At 51.1% G+C, this 26,084-nt stretch overlaps 1 protein-coding gene across 1 annotated transcript in view; it reads left to right on the forward strand.

Annotated features, from left to right (window-relative positions):
- Nucleotides 1-414: 414 nt before the first annotated feature.
- Nucleotides 415-26,084, forward strand: part of DNAH9 (dynein axonemal heavy chain 9) — a 337,407-nt gene continuing 311,737 nt past the window's right edge. Inside the window, exons 1-6 of the mRNA XM_058704720.1 lie at nucleotides 415-824; nucleotides 9,760-9,956; nucleotides 12,146-12,304; nucleotides 13,346-13,476; nucleotides 18,557-18,768; nucleotides 20,331-20,564. Of these exons, the coding sequence (XP_058560703.1) occupies nucleotides 432-824; nucleotides 9,760-9,956; nucleotides 12,146-12,304; nucleotides 13,346-13,476; nucleotides 18,557-18,768; nucleotides 20,331-20,564 (1,326 nt within the window). The 5' untranslated portion in view covers nucleotides 415-431. The remainder of the gene's footprint in view (nucleotides 825-9,759; nucleotides 9,957-12,145; nucleotides 12,305-13,345; nucleotides 13,477-18,556; nucleotides 18,769-20,330; nucleotides 20,565-26,084) is intronic.

The raw sequence follows: 26,084 nt of genomic DNA on the forward strand, positions 1-26,084 counted from the left end.
TCTCTCTCTGCCCCTCCCCCGTTCATGCTCTGTCTCTCTCTGTCCCAAAAATAAATAAAAAATGTTGAAAAAAAAATTTGAAAAAAAAAAAAAAAAAAAGAATTTAATCTGACCTTAGCCAGCAAGACCCTTAACAGCATTTGTATCCTTGCCCTCCCCCTCCACGCACCCCGTCAATAAACCGGGGCTCTGGACGGTCACCCCTGAGCACCTGCAATCCGAGAGAGCAGGCACTAACCAGGAGCGGCGGCTGGTTTCCTAGCAACAGCGACGCGAGCCCGCCCCTTGCCGTCCGCGTCCCTCGCCTACCTCTCTAGCCTGGAAGGGGGCGTGGTCAGCAGCCCTCCGGCCCAATAGGAGGGTAGCGGAGGCGGGAGCCCCGGCCGCGTCCGCGTCGCCCGGGAAACCGCTGGGGCCGGCAGGAGCGCGCGATGCCGGGAGCGGAGGAAGCGGACCCGGAGCCCGGCGCCGACCCGCGCCTGCGACTCCTGGGGGCCTACGTGGCCCGGAGCCTGCGGCCGGCCGCCGGCGCCTGGGAGCGCTGCGCGGGCACGGCCGAGGCGGAGCGGCTGCTGCACGCCTTCCTGGGCCGCGAGGATGCGGGGAGCCCGCAGCCGCTGCTGGTGGTGCGGCCCGGGCCGGGGGGCCTGGCGCTGCGACCCGGGCTGGACGCGGGGCCCGAGGCCGGCCCGCCTCGCGCCAAGGGGCTTTTCTTCCTGCGCACCGGGCCGGAGCCGCCGGGGCCCCGCAGCCTCCGCGGCGCCGTGCTGTGCGGGGACGTGCCCGCCGCCCCTCTGGAGCATCTGGCCGCCCTGTTCTCTCAGGTGAGGGTGGGCAGGTTGCGGGGCGCCAGCAGCCACTGGGAGGGGGAGGGGGAGGGGCGGCGGAGCCGGAGGGCGGGGCAGGGGGCGGGGCCAGAGGGGAGGGGCCCCAAGCCCAGAGCCCACGTGCGACCTGGGGGCGAGCTGGGGCCACCTGGGAAGGGGCCAGGTCAGAGTGAGAAGCTGAATGGGCTCCGATTTCCTTCAGTCCCGGTCTGGGACCAAGCCAACGTCGAGGGGAGGCTGGAGGCAGGAGGGCCTGGTGGGTCCTGACCATTTCTTAATCTCTCTGTAAACTGGCACAGGGAAAGACAAACAGTGGTGACCAAGGGGTCATCTCTATGGGGTCAGGGAGGTAACGGAAGTGAAAGGCTCTATATACACAGTGCTTACCTACGAGGGGAGTTAAAGGGGGAGGTGGTTTGGTTTTGATTTCACCTCATCCGTGAATACCCAGTGTCAGCCACGTGCCAAGATAAGAAGTTGGGGCATCCATTTGGAAATGTCCAACAGGTGCCCACAGGTGTTTGGAGGGGGGAGGGGTCTGCCCTGAGCTCAGGGAGGAAGATGTCCAGAGTCGTGGATTATAGAGTACTTGTGTGAGGCCACAGGCAAAGCGGGGACAGTGCAGATTTCAGAGAGGGTGCCCAAGGTGAGATTCTTGGGACATTTAGACCTTTCTGGAACGGGAGTAATTTTCCCTGTAAGTTGTGTGTGTATGTTTGGGGAGGCTGTTTTGTGTGATAGAGGCCATAGGGAATACCAGAAAAACAGAAGACACAATCCTACCCATGAAATTGATCCTCTATTTCAAATACAGTAAAACCTTGGATCGCGAGTAACTTGTTCTGCGAGTGTTCCGCAAGACGAGCAAACATTTCTAATACATTTTAACTTGATAAACGAGCAATGTCTTGCAACATAAGTAGTACGCGACGCGGGTGGTCACATGATCACAAAGAGCCAATGGTTCTTCTCTCTCTCTCTCTCGTTCTCTCTTTCGCTCACTGTGGGATTGTGGGTGATTGTCAACGCAATGTCACAATTCCCCGACATCCTCAAAAGGAGGCAATAGCAAGTGTCATTGGATAGGTTCCTTGTTACGGTTGCACAAAAAGAAAAAGATTCCACCGAACCAATAGATAGCCGTGATTCTGTTAGCGATAGTGAACGTCGTCCTACACAATAACCCTCCTCTCTCTTGTCTCCTTCACACCCGCCATGAAGGTGTTCAAAGGTAAGTGCAGGTGAATTTGTTTCTTTTTCTTTGTATTATGTATTTTCTTTATTATTTTGTGTTATATTTACAGTATTGCGATTTTTATATGAATATTTTTGGGTTGTGGAACAAATCATCTGAGTTCCCACTCTTTCTTATGGGGAAATTTGCTTTGATATACTCGTGCTTTGGATTACGAGCATGTTTCTGGAACGAATTATGCTCTGCTCACAAACCAAGGTTTTGCTGTATTGAAAACATGTACGCCTGGGGTGGAGGTAGAATTTACCTAGAGTTGGCCCCAGTGCTGGAGCCGGGTCCTGGAGGCTCCCTGCTAGGCCAGATGTTAGCCTTTTAGTTGCTTTACCAGGAAGCTCTGGGAAGGGGTTATGGCAGGGAAGGAGCACGGGTGACAGAGTCACCCTCGGGAAGCCCAGAGGAGCTAGGTTTCTCAGTAGATCAGGATGCACTTCAGTCTTTTAACAACCAGAATGGCTTTACTGCTGTGCATTGTCTGAACACCCTCACTACAGAGATCTAAGCTTGGATCAAGTCCCCTTGTGAATGATGATGACAGAAGGAAGTGCCATTGTGATCAGAGGAGAGAGGTATGCATGTGGTCTGAGAGCCACGCTTAGCCTCAGGTGTCGAACTGGCTCCTGAACAGGAAGGAAGGTTAGGGTAAATGGATGTCAAGGTAAGTTTCAAGGGACTGGGAGCAGACTGAGCCAAGGTTCAGACATGGCGCTACACTTAGTACGTGTGGAGGGCAGCGGGTCAATCTCAGAGCAGGATCAGGCCCGAGGAAATGTATCCAGCGGGCAAACATAATTGTAAAATAATCCAAGCCCTCAAACATTCCAGAATTTTCATTGGTGCATTGAACAAGATTGGAAACAAACTGAATGTTTATCGACAGGGGACCGGGCAAATGAAGGAAGGTCCGGCTATAATTAAACGGAAGAGTTGGTAGGGCGCCTGGGTGGCTCAGTTGGTTAAGTGTTGGACTTGGGCTCAGGTCATGATGTCACAGTTCATGAGTTTGAGCCCTGCGTCGGGCTCTGTGGTAGCAGCGAAGAGCCGACTTGGGATTCTTGCTCTCTCCTCTCTCTCTCTGCCCTTCCCCTGCTCGTGCTTTCTCTCTCCCTCTCAAAACAAACACATAAACTTTGAAAAAATAAATAGATAAAAGGAATAATTGCTAGGGAACAGTCCTTAAGGTAATTTATATTTATTGTGGGGGAAAAAAAACCCCACACAAGATAAAATTCACTCTCTCAATAATTTCCAAGTATACAGGCTGACACCTGTGAACTCCCCACACACTGTTGTGCCGCAAATCCCCGGGAACCCCCACCGTCCTGCATGACTGAAAGCTGGTACGAGCTAAACAAACCCACATGTCCACCTTTCCGTGGGCCCTGGCATTCCCCCCCCCACCCCATTCTACTTTCTGTTCCCATGACCTTGACCACTCTGGGTACCTCATATGAATGGAGTCGTGCAGCATTTAGCTTCTTGTCACTGGCTTACTTCATTTAGCATAATGTCCTCGTGGTTCATCCATGGTTGTAGCAGGTGTCAGAACCGTCTTCCTTTTTAAGGCTGAGTACTATCCCATTTTATGTATACGTCGCCTTTTGTGTATCCATTCACCCATGGAGGGAAGTTCTTTCCCCTCTTGGCTAGTGTGAAGAGTGCTGCGATTTAAGATAATTTTTTAAGGTGCAGAATTATAGTATAGTATGCTACCATTTCTGCTAAAAAGAAGAAAGAGGGAGGGAGGAAAGAAGGGGGAAGGAAGCAAGGAGGAGGGAAAGTGGGAGGGAGGGAGGATGGAGGGAAAAAAGGAGGGAAGGAAGGAAGGAAGGAAGCAGGGAAGGAGGGAGGGAATGAAGGAAGGAAAGGAAGAAAGGAGGGAAGGAAGGAGGGAAGGAGGAAGGTAAGGAAGGAAGGAAAGGAGGGAAGGAGGGAAGGAGGAAGGGAAGGAAGGAGGGAGGGAAGGAAGGAAGGAAGGAAAGGAAGAAAGGAAGGAAGAAGGAAGGAGGGAAGGAGGGAAGGAGGAAGGGAGAGAGGGAGGAAGGAAGAAAAGAAGGAGGGAAGGAAGGAGGGTAGTAAGGAAGGAAAGAGGGAAAGAAGGAGGGAATGAAAGAGGGAACAGAGGAAAAGAGGGAAGGAGGGAGGGAGAGAGGGATGAAGAATGGACAGATTCGCTAACAGAGGAATCCACAGGTAGTAAGGAAGGAAAGAGGGAAAGAAGGAGGGAATGAAAGAGGGAACAGAGGAAAAGAGGGAAGGAGGGAGGGAGAGAGGGATGAAGGATGGACAGATTCGCTAACAGAGGAATCCACAGGCCCGAGAAACTAGGTGACTGAGCTGCAGGGGTAGATAGAATGCTTGCTTCGCACTGGGAAGCTTTTGCACTTTCAGATTTTGCACCAGGTAAATGTATTATATGTGTTTAAAATCCAAATAAAATATTTACTTTTAGATTACCTTCAGGCCTTAGCGTTTCTCGAAGCCGCTAACAGCCATCCATAGGCCATTCAACCACTGTTCCCTCACATACTTCTTTTACTCGCCCTGCTAATCGAGGGCGGTTACAGCCCCCAGCTCACCTCCTGTCCCCTAAGCCCCTCCTTCCCTCCCAGCGCTCCTGCCCCCTCTCCTCTCCCCCTGTGGGCCAGCTTCACTCCTGGTGGCATACTCCCTTCATCCTCCCACACCTGACTCAGCTCACTCAAGCCAAAGGAGCCCTTGTGGCTGAGAGAAGCCCTCTTGTGTTAGGGGGTGGGTGTGGGGTATGATTCCTCCCAACGAGGGAGGAAGCTATACGTTTTAACATTATTTTGTTACACTAGTACAGGGTTTTAAAAAAATGCATCCAAGGTACGCCTGGGTGGCTCAGTCGGTTGAACGTCCAACTCTCGATTTTGGCTCAGGTCGTGATCCCTGGGTCGTGAGATCGAGCCTGGTGTCAGACTCTGCACTGGGCATGAAGCCTGCTTGGGATTCTCTCTCTCTCTCTCTCTCTCTCTCTCTCTCTCTCTCTCTCTCTCTCTGCCCCTTCTCTCCTGCTTGAATGTGTGTGCACTCTCTCTCTCTCTCAAAATACATACATGATAGATAGATAATAGATTGATAGATAGATAGATAGATTAAATAAAGTAATTAAAAAAGGCATCCAAGCAATGTTTCTTGGAATTGACAGAATTTAGTAACGAGTTTCCTGCTAGTTTTCTTCCTCCTCCCGGCCACTTCACTCACTGCTGCCAGGTTATTTTCCCCGAGGTCCGAGACTTGGGTGCCATTTTGAAGTTCTGTGTCTGGGGGAGGGAGCGTGGGATGTGGAATCTGATGGGCCTGTGTTCGAATCCCGGTTCTGGGCAATGCATCATTGTCATGTGACCTCTGCGGCCAGGGTCAAACGATCGTGCAGGACGGTCATGGAATTTAGAAACAGTACATGAGGACACCCGGAATGGTGTGCTGTGTTGTAGGTTTGCCCTACAGGACAAGAATTCTTGTCCCTCGATACCCCACTGAAAAGCGTCCTCATTCCTCTGACCCCTCCTTGTCACCTGGCCCTAACCCATCCCCGCTGTCCCTGGAGGACTCAGCTGTGTGTCTGTCCCCACAGCCTCTCCATCTCTGAGCCTTCACTCCTCCTTGCTGCTTCTAGACTCGTGTAGAAAAACCTCCGCTTGGATCTTACGCCATCAGACAAAACCCGCCCTCTCCCGTCTCACTGCTGCGTCATGTACTGACGGCCCTGCCCCCGGCTCACTGTGACTCTTTCCAACATCACTCCTACCTTACCACCTGGCTGCTTCATCAGATGCAGGAAGGATCCTGCCAATAAGCCGGCCTCCGGGGTCCTTGAAACTTCCTCCTCCAACGATGTTGCCTACCTCTCTACTGTGGCTGTTCCCAGACCTCCCATTCCAAACCACCCCCTCAGGATCCCACATCAGGGACCTCTTTCTCTGACCACCACTCCTGTCTTCCAGCTCGCTCCACGCAGCGTCCCATACCGCAGGCCCACAACCCTGCTGGGACCGCCAATCCCTCCATCCTGTCGCCTTCCCACTTTCCCTCTCCAGACTCACGTGCTTTCTCCTCCATTATCATCACAACCTTGGGTAAACTCCGGACTCACTGGCCTCTGCCTCGTTTTGTCCTATTCCTCTGGTGAAACCATAATTCTGATGGAATCCAACAAAACCCACTGGCCCCACTTTAAATCCGTGAGCCCGAACCTGTAACAGGCCTTCTACGCCTCCCAGGTGACACCCATGCTTCCAATTATTCTCTTGATTTTTCTAGATCCCTGTCGCACACTTTCTCCCCACCCCCCCACCACCCGCCCCCCGCCTCAAATGTCCAGAATTTCTATCAGCCTCACCTTCTTACTTGGTTTTAGAACATGGGAGTATTAGAATAAAACTCCCACCAGTGCTCCTATCCGTCCCATCTGCCAATATCTAAAGTCACCCTACTCTGCCATCCCTCCTGTTGCTACAGAAGGACCGTGTGTCGTCCCCTGGTGGCAACCCCAAGACTAAAAGCTCCACCTTTGCTCCGAATCCCATCCATTCTCGTTTCCTTGAAGAGGTCACGCCAACGACTCTCCCCTCTCTCCTACATTCTTGGTTTTTCCTTCCCCACCAGGTAACTCCCGTCAGACAGAATCCTCATTCTTCCTGGCAGCTCTCGTCCTTTTTTCTGTGGTCCCCTCGACGGCAGAATGCCTGGGATTCGTGTCTGTTCTCGCTGGGCCCCATCTTCTTCCTGTTTTAGCCTGCGGTCACCCCCACGTCGCATGGAAGACAAAGTGAAGAGCTCGTCGGCGTTACCAGGACGCCGGATGCTTCAGCAGTCCTCTTCTGGTTGGACCTGTGAGCGGCCTTTGGCTTTCAGGACACCAGTCTTCTGACGTCGCGATGGCCACTCCTTTCCATCAATGGCACCTGCCAGCTTCCTAACACTGGAGAGCCCTTGGGCTCACTGCTTGGACACCCCCTCCTCTCTATCTGTCCTCAGATTCTCGGGAGCAGTCATTCACACCCCCCCACCCCAGAGTTTCACAAACCACCTGATTCTGATATTGCTGTCCCCAGCCTTTGCTTCTCTGAAATCCCAACTGCCATAGCCAGCTACCTTCTGTCTATAATATACGTCCCCCGAGGATCTGCACAGCTCTCTCCCTGTCCTCCCCAGTTTTTGTTTAAATGTGACCTTCTCAATCAAGCCTGCACCAATCAGTCCATCTGTCACTGTAAACTCTCTTGATCGTCCTCCCCTGCTTTGTTGTTATCCTTTCTTGCAGAACGTTCTGTTGATGGACTGTCTCTCCCCTGAACTTCATGAGCTCAGGAATTCTTGTCTGTTTTGTTCATTGACATACCTTCCCAGCACCTAGAACATGATTAGCATATAGATGGTTAATAAATATTTATTGAATAAATGAAGGAGTAGCTTTTCGTTTCATAGAAAGTTCACGTTCATTATTTTTCTCTCACTCAGAACTCTCAAAAATCCGGTGCAAGTTCACTTACCAGTTTTTCTTCAGACCGCGTACGTTCAATTATTCTGTGAACCTCTATGGAGTGCTTCCTCTATGCCAGGCCTTATGGAGGACTGTGGGTATAAAAAGACCAGATGAGATACAGTCCCTGCCTCTGAGATCTTAAGAATATTTCTCTTCATTCTCTCTTTCCTCTTGGGCCTTCTGCCCTGGGTCCAAAAGGGTCCTTTCTTTTCTTCCTTTTTTCCTTCCTTCCTTCCTTCCTTCCTTCCTTCCTTCCTTCCTTCCTTCCTTCCTTCCGTTCTTTCTTCCTTCCTTCCTTCCTTCCTTCCTTCCTTCCTTCCTTCCTTTCTTTCTTTCTTTCTTTTTAATAAATGTCTGTTTATTTTGGGGAGAGAGTGTGTGCGAGTGGGGGAGGGGCAGAGAGAGAGGGGGACAGAGGATCTGAAGCGGGTTCTGCATGGATAGCAAAGAGCCCCATGCAGGGCACAGACTCACAAACTGTGAGGCCATGACCTGAGCTGAAGTTGGATCCTCAACCAACTGAGCCGCCCAGGCACCCCGCTCCCCCCCACCACCCCGAGCATCCTTTCTCAACATGAATGAGTGGGACTTGATTTGTGACATCTTCTCTGTTGGCACTCCCTGTCCACCTGCTGTTATAAATTCTCAGTTCAGTGATTGTTTCCAGACAGACCAGGCAAGGCTCACCCTCTTCGGTTTCACCCGCCAGGTCTAGGTGTCCCATTTCGTAGCCACATGGACTCTGGTCATTCATAGAACCCAACCAGCCATATGAGTTTCTATTGTCATTATTTCCTTGGTTCTTCCTTATCCCATTTCCCGATCATCTGGGTTTCTCTCTCTCTCTCTCTCTCTCTCATCCCTTTCCTTCAGCTGTGAGATGTTCCTAGTAGGTTCTATCAACTACAACTTTTTAAGTTGCTAGTGATCAAAACCTCCACGTGAAGTAGCTAAGAAAATTCCGGAGCGGCTTGATTCAGGAGCTCTAATGATGTCAGAGGACATGGGCTTTTCTCCATCTATAAAGTGTCTTTTCTGCATATTGACCCTATTTTTTTTTTTAATTTTTTTAATGTTTATTTATTTTAGAGACAGAGCACAAGCAGGGGAGGGGCAGAGAGAGACAGACAGAATTTGAAGCAGGCTGCAGGCTCTGAGCTGTCAGCACAGAGCCCGATATGGGGCACAAACTCACAGACCGTGAGATCGTGACCTGAGCCGAAGTTGGACGCTCGACCAACTGAGTCACCCAGGCGCCCCCATATTGGCCTTATTCTAAGGCTCCATATGTTGGCAAGGTGGCCACAATCGTTCTGGACTCCTTGAAAAGAGAAAACTCTCTTCGTCAAAAAGTTCAGATGCGAAACTTTGGCCTGACTCTCATTGGCTCAGATTTGTTCACATCCCGCCTCTGGACCTAGAAATGAGTACCAAAAAAAGAGGAACCCTACTGGGTGGCCCAAACCAACTAATGTTCACCCTACAGGTAGATTTAAGATCCTCAACTTGGCTTGCTTTTTTAATACGCCCTGGTCATAACACCTGTAGACAGATGGGCTTCCTTACCCACATTCGTCCTATATTTTGACATTTTCAATCGCCTCCTATTCACCCTGCTCATGACGGAGGGGCTCCTGCCCAAGAGTTCTGGGGATGGCCAAGCACACGACATTGGACAGATGATCCTGATGGCGGCTTATCAGTTACCTAGACTCACAGCCCAGAGGAGGAGGTGGGAGAGGATACTGTGTCCCTTGGGAGTTGGGCTTGGGACCACAATGAACAACCACGGAGCTATGGGAGGCAAGCTTGGGGTGGGGGGATCCAGATGGTGGGGTGCCCACCAGCCCCGGTGGGAGGATAGGACTGGCTTGTTTGAGGAAGTCCACTGGCTGGCAGGGGGTCGAAGCCCGCTACTCAGAATTAAGCGGCAACCGCGCCCATCCCCTTGACGAAGACGGCTGTCTGGCCAAGGGGACTCACCTGCAGGTGGGCTCTTCGAGACCCTCCCAGTTTTACCAGATGTCAAGGCAATACACACTGTTGGCTCTTAATAGCACAGGGGCCTCCAAAAGGTTGCGGGTGGCCTTCTGGGCCATTCTAAGATAGTCTTTCCTGAAGGCGTCAGAAAAATTCCCACCTTCCCTTCCCGTGTGCTTCCGTTCCAGGTGGTCCTCCCCGTCCTGGCCAATGAGAAGAATCACCGAGGCTGGCCCCACGTGGTATGTCAAGATGTCCAGCGGCACGCCCACGGCCTGCAGGGCGACCTCCTGGTTATCCTGGAGCAGGTGAACGGGAAGACTGTGCTGCCTCTTCCGGCAGGTGCAGACGAAGTGGGGTTTGTGGATTCTGACAGCGACAGTGCGTAAGTACCGCCAGCCTGGCCGTAGGGGCCTCCGAGATAGGGGAGATGCCGGTTTATCTGAGTGTTTTCTTTACGACTTCTCTGTTCCCGGCTCCGCACACCTCCTGGTTCTGCACACAAGCCCACCGTCTGCCGTTTGCCAACATCCGCGGACTGCGTGTTTTCCGCGGATTGCCGCCCGTGCCTCTCACTCCCTGTGCCCGAAGTCCCTGAAGGCCATCACAGCAGCATGGCCCTTTTCTCCCCCACTCAGAATTAGTTCAGGGCCGGGAGCGGCCACACTGATTTCCAGTATTTTGCTCATCAGGACAGCGTCTCATCCTTGGCAAAGACCCAGGTCCGGTCTGGGCAACAGCCGCGCGCATTTACGTGGCACGTAATGTCACAGAACCAGCCTCAGTGGCTCTTGTTACAGTTCACACCCTCCTCCCCCTGGCAGCTGGAGACTTTTGTCAGATCTCCGGGATTTTTTTCTTTTCCCCCAAACGGACACAAATCTGGCTTTGTTTGAAGTCTACGCCTCTTTGCGTCTGGGTGGGCAGAAAACCCCCAGCCTCCTCTCCTTGGAGGGGGAATGGCTTTCTTTCTGTCCCATGGGGATTGTCTTTTTCCTTTTTCTTTTCAGCCAGCCTGGGTTTCTAAATGATACCTTTTTTATCTTCTATCCAGCACTTCTGTGTGTTTCTGGGAACAGGCCACCTTCCGGTGTGAGTGCCGCCCGCCATATTGCCAGCAGTTTGCAAATGTATTACTGTCGACAGTTATACGTTCAAGGGCCCATGATTTGATCTGGAGACTAAGTGTCGCGTGCAATGCCAATGTCCCTTATAATGGGTTTTTGCTATTGGGAAGTAATTTGCTACATATATAATCTGAAGCAATTTCCCAGTTAACTAGAAAACCTAATGTGGCTTAATAAAAATATTCAATTTTTGAAATAAATAAACTCAAATGACGCTTTCCCTGTTCCTTTTTATATGTTAACATAATAACATTCAGTGTGTGTGTGTGTGTGTGTGTGTGTGTAATCACTGCTGGGTTTGTCTCGCTTTGTTCAAATTTGATAATTTCTCGAAAGGCTGGATCACATTTCAGGGAGGTGAGTATCTTTTCCTTTCAATACCTTCTGTAATCACTTGCGACATATCGTTGCTCAGCAAATATGAATTTAATTAAAATAAGCAAAGGGGCGCCTGGGTGGCGCAGTCGGTTAAGCGTCCGACTTCAGCCAGGTCACGATCTCGCGGTCCGTGAGTTCGAGCCCCGCGTCAGGCTCTGGGCTAATGGCTTGGAGACTGGAGCCTGTTTCCAATTCTGTGTCTCCCTCTCTCTCTGACCCTCCCCCGTTCATGCTCTGTCTCTCTCTGTCCCAAAAATAAATTAAAAAAAAAAAAAAAAGTTGAAAAAAAAAAAATAAGCGAAGGTGGGTTTCTGGCGTGAAACACCCAGGCGATAGATTCTCTTTCTGTGTCGCTTGTGTCCTGGGTTCTTGGCATGAACAGCTGTCTATGAAAGCTTTGTCGAAAGGCCACCAAAATATGTTCTGGACATTTACATCTCTTCCGAAACACCTCTAGCTTTCCTCACTGAAGGATTTTCGAAAAGGTGTAGGAGGGGGCGTGGGGGCCCAGAATGAAATTGCCCGTGGCCTTCCGATGGCTGATTCCCTGACTCGTGGAGGAGGACGGAGCCTACCTCCTCTTGCTGCAGAAGTCAGAGCCAAGACCAACTGTGGAAATTGGCAGAGAGGTAGATGCGGTTCCGGGTTCAGTGTAGAGACCGACCCTCTCCCAGGACGGGCTGGCCTACCAAGGATCGCACTGCTTTGTCAAGTAGGGAGCTTGCTGACATTGGGGGTACTCAGGCAAGGGGTGGACATTCACCCGAATAGCTTCTGTCCTGTGTATTCCTGCACGGACAGAAAGGCTCGGTGGGATTCAGAGTTCTCAAACTCGTCTTCAGGATGTCGGGGAAGCCCCCAACCTTGAATAATTGTGTACGCATGCACACATAAGTGTTTTGTCTGTACTTTTTATTGACTGCGGATCCGAGTCTGTCATCCAACGGAAGTGAACAAAGCCTGGATTCAGTGGAATTTCCCACCTATCTTTGAAAGACTTGGAATTCTGTTTTGGGGACACCTGGAGTTACTTCCAGTAGACCTGGGAGATTTGTTGTGTCTTCCACAGCTTGGATTGCACAGAGAAGTCAGTCATCTATGCCATTGAGTCCGCTGTAATCCAGTGGAGCCGCCGGGTCCAGGGCGTGCTCAAGAGAGAGTCTTCCCAGGCCCTCCTACAAGGGGAGAACCCCACCCCTAGGATGGAGATGGAGTTCTGGAAGAGCAGGTAGGCGCATGCTCAAATCCTGGGGCGTAGATGTCTTACCGGGGATGATGGTGGCCTGGGGGGAAGGGGCAGCCACTGAGTCTGGTCCCACCCCCGGGGACTTTTCACCACTGGTTGGGTCAACACAGGTGTCCCAAGCACGGGAAAATGCTTAGCTGTCTTTCCTTTCTTGAGCTATGATCTGTCTACCGGCTGACATTTCTTCAAAGATGCTTTCAACCAAATATAAAACTAATGAACTCTCTGTCACGTTTTGTCTTCTACTCCTCTATCCCCTCCTCCGTGGACAGTCGAAGCCATATGCACACTTCTTGTTAAAGATCTGGGGTTCTGGCCATTGGCTGCCTGCAAAACGGCCTTTCCTAGGGCCCAGTCAGTCATCCGGAGGGCTGGAAATCCCATCCTCCAGGGCGTCCCAGCCCCTGAGGGATTCTGGAAAGACCTGACTAGTGCTCCCACTCCTTCCCCCTCAGGCTCTCCTGTTTCCCTGCTTCTGTTTATTGCCGAGCCGAGTACTCCTTCACTGAAAAGGAGACAGAAAGATGTTTGAGGCAGACGCCCCTGTTCTCGCCTTGAACGAGAGTGTCCCTGTCACGTGGCCAGGCATACCGGTAGGGCTCCAGCCCTCTGTGTGCCCCAGCGCTGAGACGCCCCATCCTCTTGCCTCATCACTGACCGTTCCTCTGACCTGCTGACGGGCCCTTCTCCGGCAGCTGTGTTCTGACGACAACCCCCGTACCCCGCCTTCCAGACCTTACTGCAAGAGCTAATGACCTCCAGCTGCCGAGATGAGCCGCCAGATGGTCACAGCAGTGTTCGCTGCCGTTACCTCCCGGAGCTGCCCCTTTGAACCTGTGTCCCCGACCCAGGCTTTTGCCCTCACTGTTCCAGGAACAGATGCCCCGCTCTGTGGGGCTGGCTCCGGCCTGTGTGCAAGCACCCGGAGGCAGGGCCCCTCTGTGTCCGAGGGGGGGGGTCATCACAGTGTGACTTGCATTTCGCGATGTCCACCCGGACTCACCCCTCTCCACGGTGTTGTAGGGCTGAAGATCTGGAACACATTTACAACCAACTGAGAGCGATAAAGGTGAGGGGCATGGCCAGGCTCCTGGACAGAGTCCACAGCAGCTACTTCCCAGCTTTCCAAGCCATGTGCAGAGATGTCGTAGCAGGTGAGGACGCGCGAGTATTTTCGTCAACACGCTGGCGTCGCATTTCTTGTTTAGTGCTGAATTGTCTTCTCCCTCTGCGATTTTCCGGTCTCTGAAGCCCTCCCACCCGACACGGTCTAGCTTGGTGATGAGAGTGCCAAATCTAGAAGCAGGAAAGCAGACACCTTGTGGTCTGTTTGCGTTGCCAAGGCTCTGTGACCCCGGCAAAGTCACCTAACCTCTCTGAGCTTTAGTGCGGAGCGCGGTTGTGGCCCCCGCACTCCCCGCGGAGGCTTCCCTGGGCCGCTGGGGGATGACACAAGTGGAAGTGCTCTCTGACCATGTTGTACTGTGCACGTGCATGTTGTGACCTCTCACCTCTGGATTCCAAGTCCCTCCGCCCCTAGCTCCTTGGAAGAAGTCTCTGTTCCTTTTCGAGCTCCGTTCTGTTTTTTTCTGTTCCTGCTGTCGGATGGGACTGGCCATCGGAGCCCCAGACAAGATCGGCCCCTGTCAAAATTGCAAAGTTATCAAAGTCTATGATTAGAAGTAGGTAAATTTTTCTCGGGGCTCCCTCTCCCGCCGTCTGTACCCTTTGCTTCTTTCCTCCCTCCTATCAAACCTCCTCCCGCTAGCTCTTCAGCATGGTAGGTCAGAATGTGCTTTTGAAGGCGTCCGTAATTTCATGTGATTCAAGCTTAATTCAAGTGGTGGTTTTTCAAACGTTTTTTTCCTCGATCAGAACTCTTTCTTCAAGTACAATCTACGGAAGTCCACAATGTAAAACTAACCAAGCTACATTTGCTCTGTTAAAGAGGGGAGCATCCTGTGTCCAGACCCCACTGGTCTACCCCTGCCCCACCATCTCAGCCCCACGGCGTGGGGTTTGGAAACCACTCAGCTCAAGGAATAAAGGTCCCAGTGGTGGGGGTTCCGATATGTGCTAACTAACAGAGGAGAGTGGCCGTAAGTGACTAGTCTTTGAGGTCCTTTTGGGCCCTAAAATATTATCACAGACATCACTCTGCCAACACATAAAGCTGGCTTGGAACAAGATCCCTCTTGGGGGCCCCCGATTATTGCTTCTCAGAGAGGTTTTGTGTCCCAGAGGAACCAGCCATTGTTCCCAAGTTATACTGTAGTTCAGATGGGACAGGTGTCCCCAAAAGTGGATGCGTGCCACCACCACTGTGATTGTGGGAGACGTATGGACAGGTATGTTTGAAAGCGTGTTAAACGGTTGGGGCCGCTGGGTGGCTCAGTCGGTGAAGCGTCCGACTTCCGCTCAGGTCACGATCTCACGGTCCGTGAGTTCGAGCCCCACGTCGGGCTCTGAACTGACGTCTTAGAGCCTGGATCCTGCTTCGGATTCTGTGTCTCCCTCTCTCTCTGTTCCTCCCTTGCTCATGCTCTGTCTCTCTCTCTCTCTCCTTCAAAAATAAATAAAAACATGAAAAAAAAATTTTTTTTTAAATTTTTTTTTTTTTAACGTTTATTTATTTTTGAGACAGAGAGAGACAGAGCATGAACGGGGGAGGGGCAGAGAGAGAGGGAGACACAGAATCGGAAGCAGGCTCCAGGCTCTGAGCCGTCAGCCCAGAGCCCGACGCGGGGCTCGAACTCACGGACCGTGAGATCGTGACCTGAGCTGAAGTCGGACGCTTAACCGACTGCGCCACCCAGGCGCCCCGAAAAAGAATTTTTTTAAGTGTGTCAAAGGGCAACTGCTTTTGGCAAGTGATGCCCGTTTTCTGTTTGTGGTAGTGATTCAAAGTTTTCATCTAATATTTTATTCAGGTTAAAATGTGCATCAACTTTGAGAAAAGCACTCAGTAAGGAATATTACAGGTTGTATGCAGGCACGACAGCTACCATAAAGGAGACCTGGAAATGACTGACGTTCGGGGCCCTGAAATAAAACGACACGCGCTAAAAGTATATTTACGAGTCCGTTATTTAGAGCCCCAAATATATTTTGCACATTAATAGATTAATAGACTATAATCATTCTGCTTGATTAATAGTTATAAAAGATTTGGTTTCCCGGGTGGGCTTCAGAAAGCTCTTTGCAGTCGAGTAAATGCTGGCAATGAGAAGAAAGGAGAAAAACACAATACCGTCATCATGATCACGGATAAACACCACAGCAAAATTAGAAATCCTTGAAACATATGTAACTCAATTCTGATGATGCAAGAAAAGGAATTTTGATCATAGGAGTTAGGCAAAGACTTGGTCAGAAATTTTGATGGGGTCTTCTGAGAATAAAAAGATTTTAGAGGGGCGCCTGGCTGGCCCCGTCGGTAGAGCGCGTGACTAGATCTGGGGGTCGTGAACTCCAGCCTCACATTGGGTGTAGAGGTTACTTAAAAATAAAATCTTTAAAAAAATTTTTTAAAAGATTTTGGAGGCTGGCAATTAGTTTTCCCATTTCCGATTTAATTTCAGAGCATCTTTCTTTTTTTTTTTAATTTTTAAGATGTTTTTATTTATTTTTGAGAGAGAGACAGAGCGAGTGGGAGAGGGGCAGAGAGAGAGAGGGAGAGGGAGACACAGAATCTGAAGCAGGCTCCAGGCTCTGAGCTGTCAGCACAGAGCCCGACGCGGGGCTCGAACTCACAGACCGCGAGATCACAACCTGAGCTGAAGTTGGACGCTTAACTGACTGAGCCACCCAGGCACCCCAAAGAGCATCTGTCTTTCTTGAACCTAAAGAGACCCACTATGAATGTTAGTCGTCTTAGTCATGAGCAGGGTAGTTCTTGGGCTCACTGATGGACTGAAGAGAAGGAGAGGAGAAGAAACATTCCTGGATCAGTGGGCACAAATTGGAAAACGATGCAAAGTAAAGAGGGGAGTTAAAGGGGTGGAGGAAACAGTGTGGAACAAGATTGTCAGCAGTGGAAGGAAACCTTGGGAAAAAAGGAAGCCAACAGGTCCCTGCAGGAGCATTCTAGTCTCTAGCCACCAGGGGCAGGATTGGCATAGTACAGCCTGGTCAGCAGTCCGGCTCTTTGTTGGTGGCAATGTGTGCAGGTCAGTGGCCAGAGGTGGGCTGGAGCCAATGGGGACTGGCCATCAGGTTCTTGAGAACCTGCTGTCTGCAACTCTTTTCAATCCCCCCTCCCAACACTCAGAAAAGTCGAGCTGGTAGCTTGAAATCCGACATGGTGGGAATGTCAGCAGTATCTATGCCATGGAAATTGGCAAGTGCTACACGTAACAAAGGCTTTGGTCCCAGAAGAGCCTGTTATGACTGAGCTGCTTATGTTTCACCCACCTTTGTTCATTTCTTTCTTCATCTGCCTTGTGAGCTAAGTTGTGACCACGCCCTGGACTGGACGAGCCACCCCTCAAATACCGTGCTCTTAAAAATCAGGGGAATGCCTATTTATGTGATTAAAGAAAGGTTTGCTTTTTTGGGGGGGGGTGGGGGGAAGGTATCGTAAAGAGAAAGTTCTCTGGCCCGATGTCCTCAGCCTCCTTCCTCCCCATGTGTCTGAACGCTAGGGCATGTGCCCATTAGCATGGCTGCTGGAGCTGCGTCTCCCCACCCCCACACGGCGGTTTTGATGTTCTCACCAACCCCTCCCATCAACTTAATGTGATATTTGACTTTCAACCATTCGACGCACACACGACTTCCCGTTGGAGATATAAAGTGCAAATGTACACGCATTGCAAACTCCTGGCGGGGTGAGCCCCACGGCCATCAAGCCAGGGTTCAGCCCCACAAACCTGGGGTGATCTTGCTTTTGTTGCGCTATATCCGTGGGAAGAAGACCCTAGGCATGGTGGGTAGGTCTTAATTTCTTCACTCGTGATGGGAGAGTAACGAAGCTCCTGCCTGGGGTCTGCTATGAGATGAGATATGTCTAGTGAATGGATCAGTGCCTGGCACACGGAACCTTCACTAAATAGGTACATTTGGGTTTCCTTTAGGATGAATGAGTGCGGAGCCTGTAAGATAACAAAGGCCATGATCACCCATCATAGCGCCTGATTATCTGCCCAGGAAAGAACTTTATAAATGGCCCTTCCCGGGATACTTTGCTCAGTGGGCTTCTTCACTGCCTCTGTGGTGATATGCAGAGTTAGTCCCCCACCCACTGGGTTTCTTACTTTCCCCTCTCTCCGTCACCACAAGGTGACTAGTGAAAGGCACCTATCTTTCCTTGGCTGTGGTCAAAGGAAGTGGTGGGGAGATTTTCCTGGCTTTGAGATCCAGCAGAACCCCGCCATCATCAGTCTGTGCTATTTCTCTGTCCCCACCTGCCTCCCCCTCGGTACGGGCTCAGTGAGATACTTGATTAGCAAAATGTTTATCAGGGACGTGACCTTTCCTGGGACACTCTCCTGGTGCTGCTTACAGACCTTCGCAAGAATTCTTTAAATTAGCTCCTGTTCCGCCTCTTTCTGAGGTTAGAGTGACTCGCCGTGCCCGAGGTCACACATCAGGGAAGCGTCTGGGTCAGCATTTGGAGGTAGATCTCTCTGACTCTAAAACTTGTCCTTCCAATCATCTACTTTGTATGGCGTTGGCCAGCAGCAAAGTATCTTCTCCACACAGGGCACCGGACTGGGGCCAGCAGAGCCAGGGAGGTGTCCGGATACGGGACTTTTGTAAGAGAGACTCCTCAGACCATTATTTCAGCTGTCCAGAGCTCTCCAGGTCTCAGTGTTTCCTCAAAAGAGCTGGAAAGTTTGGGACGCCTGGGTGGCTCAAGTCAGTTAAGGATCCGACTCTTGATTTCGGCTCAGGTCATGATCTTATGGTTCGTGAGATCGAGCCTCGCGTCGGGCTCTGCGCTGACAGCACGGAGCCTGCTTGGGATTCTCTGTCTCTGTCTCCCCGCCCCACCCCCGCCATCTCTCTGCCCCTCCCCCACTTGTGCTCTATCCCTCTCTCAAAACAAATTAAAAAAAAAATTAAAAAAAAAGAGCTACAAAGTTCTCGGGGACCAGCTTCCTCTGCTCTCCTCCTAGTTTAAGCAGAAATGGCAGCCACCGCTCCCCGGAAGCTTCTGTCCCAGGCACCAGGGCTCCACTCGGTAGGCATGAGCCCCAAGCGGGGAAGGTGACCATCTCCAATCCCTTCCAGCTCTGACAGAGGCGCAGGACATCCGGACACACCTGATGCCACTCTCCCGCCACCTGGAGATCCTCGAGAGCCTGGAGTTTCCGGAGGTGAAACCACGGCTGCCTCCTCTGCTCCACGTGGTGTGTCTGATCTGGGCCACGTGCGGGTCCTACCGCTCCCCAGGGCGGCTCACAGTGCTGCTCCAGGAAATCTGCAATCTCCTCATCCAGCAGGTTAGCCGTCGGGGCTCCTGACAACCCCCCCACTGCCCCCGCCAGGGGCTGGCTGGCACCGGGTCACAGGGAAGAGGAGAGGGCGCGTTTCCTTCAGGGCAGGGAAATCATTCAAGTCCGGAGGAGTCTCACACTTAAATTGTGTTACTGTCACCGCCAGTAACTCCCAAAGGTGTTCTCAGTAGTGCTAGAATCCTTGGGAGGACCGGTCTTCCTTTCCCCTCTGCCCAAGTCCTGGGGTCAGGCACAGGGTGGGTGTGGTGAGTCTTGACCTCCTTAGTGATCAGTGCCCAGGGTCAACAGGGAAGCCCAACACTTAAGAATGCTGCCCCGAGAGCCAGGCGTCCTTGTGCCTAATTCTGAGTCACCACTGGTTAGCCGTGTGTGCCTGGGCAAGTGACATATCTGCTCTGTGCCTCACGTTCCCCACTGTGCAATGGGAAAAAGCAGAGGACCTGTCTCAAAGGGCGGCCAGATGGCCACATCCCACATGCTCATGCCCTGCACGTGCTATGAACTCAGGGCCTGTGAGCTACAGAGAAACAGCTTCTTGGACCACATAGTCCATACTCCTCCTCGGGGCCTCTTGGAACACCAGCCAGCACAGCATAAACCTCAGGAGTCTGTGTGTCAACAGAACAAGGGGCCTTAATGAGGCTTCGGGGATCTGTCTCCCAAATTGGCTTCTTTTACCTCTAATGAACATATATAAAGAGTAACTCGTAACAACTAACATCTACGGAGAAACTTGCAGCCTACCAGTGCTGTGACATCCAAGACCTCAGCCATTTTTGGATGGACCCTGTGAGATGGACAGGGAGAGCCTTATTAATTGCTTATTAATATTTAAAGATGTGAGCTAAGGCTCGAGGAGGTCAACTGAGTCGCCAAAGGTCCCCCAATCCAGGACCGGAAGTCAGTTGTTTGGCTCCAAGGTCAGCACCCTTCCATCACGGCATTTTTATAAGACTTTTCCGGTTGAAAGTAGAAAGCCCAATCCAAACCAGCCTCAACAAAACTAGCATGACTTACTGGTTTGTGTACTTCAAAGGCCCAAGATAAGGCTGGCTCCAGCCCTGGCCGACAGGAAGGCTAAGATAACATCACCAGGACGAGGGTACCTTTGACACGCCCTGTGGTGGCGAAGGCGGCTGTCATACAGCTTAAGCATCACAGCTGTACAGGATCGAGGCTCTTGGAGACAGGGGAATACTTATGGTTCAAAGAATTCTTGCTTTTGAATTACTTTACTATAGAAAGCCAACTAGTCACGAGAGAATCCCCCAGGAAAGAGCACCTTTCCCAGCCCAAGCTGGCCCAACAGAAGTTTGCCATGGCTCCTTTACGCACCCGTCTGTCCCTGAGCCAATCATGGACGGTTTGGCTTGAGCCCAGGCCCCAGTCCACTGGTAGAACGGAGGATGGGGTCAGAGGTTTCCTACAGCATGCTTCTGGAAAGTATGGCGGGCGGTTATTGAGATCAGAGTTGGGACATGGACAAACACCGTAGGGTGTCCTGTGCCGTGTGCAGGCTCCGTGACAACCATCTGTTTGCGTTCCAGGCTTCTAATTATCTCAACCCAGAAGGCCTCCTGAGAAGTGAGGTGGAAGAAAGTCAGAGAAAACTGCAAGTGGTCATGGACACCTTGAACTTCTTCAAGCAGATGTTTCAGGACAGAAGAGAGAATCTCCATACTTACTTCAAAGAGAACCAGGAAGTCAAGGAGTGGGATTTCCAGTCTTCCTTGGTCTTTGTGCGACTGGATGGCTTCCTGGGGAGACTGTTCCTGGTGCAGGTGAGTGTCCTCGTTCACATCAGGCTCCCAGCTCCATACAGGGGTGAGCCATCCAGGGATCCGAAATCAGGGTAGGAAAAGGACCAAAGCAGCATGGTGGCCAATCCTCCATTGGTTGGAAGAACCCATAATAAGAGTCAATAAATATCTGGTTTGACATTTTCATGTGATGGTGGTTCTGGTCGAAGTGTAGGCAACTCTGATCATAGACTCGTTTGGGGGAAAGGCCAACTAATTGAGTTGGTTTTCAAATTACCCATAATCTTCAAACTTTGTTTCAAATAAATTCTTGCTAGAAATTCCACGGGCGAAATGCAACTGAACTGATCTAGATGCAGTTAGTTAGCCATGCTCAACAAATCCACTCCTTTGAACTTCTCCTTTTCCATGCTCCCACCCTCAAGGTGGCTCCCAGAATCATAAGACTAGCGAATCCCTGTGCAAAAGATGTAGGACTTTTGGCTCAAAGTTGTGGCTCCACCCCCTCCCTCCCCCCACGCCCCCCTCCCCCAGCAATGATTTAAAAGTTCATGTGAATGTTAGTTTAAGGGCCAGGGTGAGAAAACAGGAGACTTTTGCTTTTGATGGTTTTCATCCTCAGAATTTAATGTGGTTAGCAGGTGTTTTCACACTTGATGGCTCGATATTTGCTGACTGAACTTTGCAATGGACGTCATCAAATGAAATACGGACTTATTTGAGAAATTCAGGGTCAAGATTAGGACAATGACCAAGGGGACCGAGAGGGAGTCAGAATCATGTTTCCATCTATGATCCGCACAGATCTGAGAATGCAGAGGTGGGGTGGGGTGGGGGGGGATCAGTTGGGAAGAGGTTCACCCTACAGTTTGTAGGATAATGGCACGGTTTGTAGTGGCACCCTACGGTTTGTAGGATAATGAGGACAAGACAGTATGGGATTGAATCCATGCATTCCAATTCAAGAAGCATTGTCCCAGCCCCGCCATGCACCAGGCACCGAGCTGCGAACTGGGGATACCATGGTGACCGGAAGATGGCTTTGTCTACAAGAAGCCTGTGGACCAGTAGCCATATAGCAGGAGAAGGTAGACAGACTGATGGATGAGATCCAGGGACAGAAAGACAACAGAATCTGGGAATGTCATTGAGGTGTATTAAATGCCACAATAGAAGCGAAATCGGGGTGTTCCTGGGAGCAGGAAAGAAGGGCTCCCTAACCCAGAGGGGGCTCTGAGAAAGCGGGCAGCACACGAGGAAATACATTTTGAAACTGGAGTGGGAATTCTCCAGGGAAAGAAGGGGAAGGCCACAGAGACAGAGAAAACGTATACGTGAGAAAACCAGAAGCCAGATCTCGCGACAGGTGCACCCTAAATGCTTCACCCGATCGCGGAGACTGCAAATAATCGACATTAGCTTTATCCCAAATGCCTCCTCCTCCCGCAGCCTCTGGAGCTCTCCCTCTAGTCTCTAACCCCTTCCCTGCTTGAGCCCAGGTGACAGACAGTCACCAACCTGCCTCTGCAGTCAGAGCGACTGCGGGGCGGGGCCTTGGCCCTGTGCACACATGCTCATGATGTGACTTTGCATATAGACAGCTATTCTAACATGAGGGCGGCTAATCTGCTGGGTGTATTCAGTAAATACAAGCACTGATGGCCACCCATCTCCCCGAAGTCATTACCCTCACGAGAGTGCTCACAGCTGCTCTTTCCCTCCGAATCAAGGGCACGGAGGCATAAAAAGCAGTTGCCCCAATTTAATTAGGGGATGGCTTGAATGTCACCGTTCTCGGCCTTTCTGTGGCTCCCTCTCTCGAGTTTCCTGTCCTTCGACATGGTTTACTTCTCAGCCCTTACCTCAGACCCCAGCATTTCTTTTCTCTGCTGCCTTGCCTCTTCCTCCCCTTTCTACCTGTCCCCTTCCCCTCCTCTTTTGTCATCTTTCTTTCTCTCTTTCCCTTCCTTCCCTTTTCTCTTTCTCATTCCCTTCCTTCTTTTTTCTTTCTTTCTCTTTCCCTTTCTTCCTTTCTTCTCTCTTTCCCATCCTTCCCTCCTCTTCTTTTCTTTCTCTTTCCCTTCTTCCTTCCCCATTCTTTCTCTTTCCCTTTCTATTTTCCTTCTTTCCTCTGTCTTCTTTCTTTCTCTTTCCCATCCTTCCTTTTCTCTTTCTTGCTCTTTCTCTCTCTCTCTCTCTTTTTCTCCCTTCCTTTTTCTGTTTTCCTCACCTCATTGTTCGCCCTACATTTCTGTGATCTTCCCAATCCTGTGGCTGCCCCCCCTTCCCCCAGGCCAGTGTTTGCTCCCCTCCTCCCGGTTTCATCTCCCAAATGTTGGCTCTCACTCATCCCTGTGCCCTCCAGCTCCCTTTTCGCCCCCCTACCCGTCTCAGCACAGAGGACACGGAGTTATTGATCTTCCGGGAGCATATTTCATGTGGCCCTTTAGTTAACATTCCGTGTATCTCTGTGATCAATGCCTGTTTGAAATGGGATTAATCTGCTTCTCTCCAGCAAGAATTAGCATGAACCTCGCCTTATTCATCTTGCCGTTCTAATAATGCAGCTGCCGAGATGTGGGTGTCTGCCATTAATAAACGCACGCAGCCAAGTTAAAAAAATGACACCAATACCTTTACTCTCCGGCACGCTCACGTCCAGGGTTATGTTGTAAAAGGGCCTGTTTTTCATCTCCGTCGTTCCCTTGGATTTCTTTTCCCCTCTGATTTGTATGGCTTTCCCTCCCTCGCCTTTTGCACAAGAAAGTCTCCTTGTGCAGATGGACTCTTCCCTCTGGGCTCCTGCTGGAGCAAAAAATGGGGGCAGGGCGAGGAGGGGGCTGCCGGGCAGGAGCCTGTGTGTGCCGTGTGCCGAGCACCGCTCAGCAGGCAGAGTGATTGGGTTCGTAGGGCACCGCGCCCTCCCCCGCCTCCCCATCACAGCCAGGATACAGCTCATCTCGGATAGAGCCGAGCCTGGGGGAACGAAAGGAAGAAGAGGAAAATGAAGAACAAACCTGTTTCTGGAGTCTGAATCCTGCTCTGGCCCGCAGCCTACATTCAGCAGGAGCCTAGGTGCGTTGAGGGCAACGCACAAATTTGCTTGCCCAGGGTTCACACGGCTCCGGGAGGTTTGGCTGCAATTTGTAGCCAGGGGCGTCTTGTCTTTCCACCAAAGTTGTGAATCTCCTGGGGGGAGATCTCAAGGTCCTGTCCCTCTGTCCTGCCCCCCTATTCCCCAGGGTTTTGTGTTTTCCTTCTGCCCTCCGACACCCGACTCTGCCTTTTTAGACCCTATTTCTACCACCTGGTTCCTAGGCCTTTTTTTTTTTTTCCAAAATAAGTCACTGGGGTAAAATTATATCCCTCCCCCCCCCACCACGAGGGGGCCTTATTTATTTGACTTTATGACTCGCTAAGGAACTCCCAAAAGTACATAAAATCTTTGCAACTCCAGCAGTCAAAAGTCAAAGGGAAGAAGAGGGGTTCGGCTGCCTCCTGATCCCCTCACCCTGCCTTCCTGCTTGCCTTACCAGTGCGCACGTGCGTGCCCCCCACCACGTGAATGCACGCTGCACACACCCACGCCACGTGCACACACACACACACACACACACACACACCCCACACTGAGCTCATTTTGTGCCCTAGTCAGTAGATGATGCAGACCACCCCCCCCCCGCCCCCACCCGCCACCTTCCGTTTCATTTCTGCCTGCAGCCTCTTCCCTACAAACAATGCCCTGAGCAGCTTGGAGAGAACCCTCATTTCTTTCATTATAAAATTGCTGCAAAGCTGGGATTCACTTGGAGACAAAATGATTTCCTGCTGAGGCTTTCTGCGAGGTGATTAGCGGGGAGAGAGGTAATCAGCTGACCTAATATGCACTGCATTCCCTTCCCTCCTTCCCCCATCGGTGGCCGGGCTGCTGCCTCCTTCACTGGGGTCTAATTGGGGCGGCTTCCCTCTCAGCCTGGCCTGGGCATGTGGCCACGCAGGAGACCATTAGCCGCGTAACGTCGGCCACCGTTCGAAAGGTAAAGAAAACAGTCTTTTTCCCCACGACCTTTGGAGATTGTCTTCTCCGAATGCCTGCTTTGTGCTCTCTCTTAATGAATTCTGAAGACATTTCCTTGCAGATGGGTGGTGTCACCTCTCGGTGGAGGACAGGCTTGTGTGCGTGGGGATAGCCATGATCCCCGACTTTGTCGCCACGCCTCGCGGGGCCAGGGCACAAACGGAGCTCTCCCCCGGCACCCCATTAGAGGTTGCCCCGTTGCTCCAAAGAATAGGACCCAATCTGCCAGTCGGTTGCCGGGGACCCCATAGTCTTTTTGGGATCCGGCTGGGAGGGAACAGTGGTCCATCCGCCGTTAGACATCTCTTACCCACCAACCCGATCTAATGACATCAGCGAGATGGTAATTAATGACAGCGGCTTCTGTGGATGGAAGTCACTCCAAAGCACTTCCCGTGGAACACTCGGTAACCCCACGGCAAATCAGGTGTTAGCCAACCCTTTTGCAGGTTAGGAGAGTGAGGTTTAATTAGGGTCTTGCTTTAAGCCGCGTGGGTAGGGAGTGGCAGCCCAGGGTTGTGTGGACCCAGGGACTTGGGGTCCTGGATCCTCAGCTCTTTCCATGATGCCTGTGCTCCTGAGGTCGACGTTTTCAGCCAGTACAGAGCAGAGTGAATTTCCTGTGTGTACTGGTGGGATGAATAAAAATGGATATGCTGAAAATATTATTTAAGCCTCATTTTGGTTTTAACTGCCTTTTATCTGTTTCATGAGGACTTCTCAATAACGAAAAGGACTTGCACTCAAATATTTTGAGAATCAACGACGTGGAAACCATCGTTAGGATGAATCAGTTTCCACAGTTGGGAGACGATTTTCCACCCGATTCAGGAATCGTCTCTACAGTGCCCCTGATCTCAAACCTCTACTAAAATCCATGCCGTGATGGGGAGCTCACTATCTCTCTTGGCATTCCATTCTATAGTCAGGCATTTCTGGGTATTAGACGGTTCTGTTTTATGAAGTGGAACCACGTGGAATTGCCAAAATGGCCAAGTGCAAGTCATTTTATACGTTCAGCCCACGAGTTGAGACCAAAACTACTTTTTTTGCCCTGTTCACTCATCTGCCTTATTTCTGCCCTCACAGTAGGACCAGGCTAGGTTCTGCCTCGTATTTGACCAAGGCCCTTTTAAACGCACATTTAAAGGCACGAACGTTTAAAGGCACATATTCTGCCTTGAATTCCTTCAGCGTCTAGGACCCTTCCAGGGGGTGAAGGTACAGTGGTACCTCTGGGACCCAAGACCATGTTTCAAGTATTCTTGAGAACAAAACAGTACAACTAAATGACCATCTGGTTTTCCGATGTAACCAAACATACCCAGATCCGTCTGTCTTTTAACATGGATCCAGAGCATCTTCCCAAAACTTGAAACTGACTTCCACGGGATTACGAAAGATGGGTACCCAGGTGACATTCCACAGCACATGTACGTTTTCCCCCACTTGACTGATCACAG

This window comes from Neofelis nebulosa, chromosome 16, assembly GCF_028018385.1.
Source record: "Neofelis nebulosa isolate mNeoNeb1 chromosome 16, mNeoNeb1.pri, whole genome shotgun sequence".
NCBI classification, from domain to species: domain Eukaryota; kingdom Metazoa; phylum Chordata; class Mammalia; order Carnivora; family Felidae; genus Neofelis; species Neofelis nebulosa.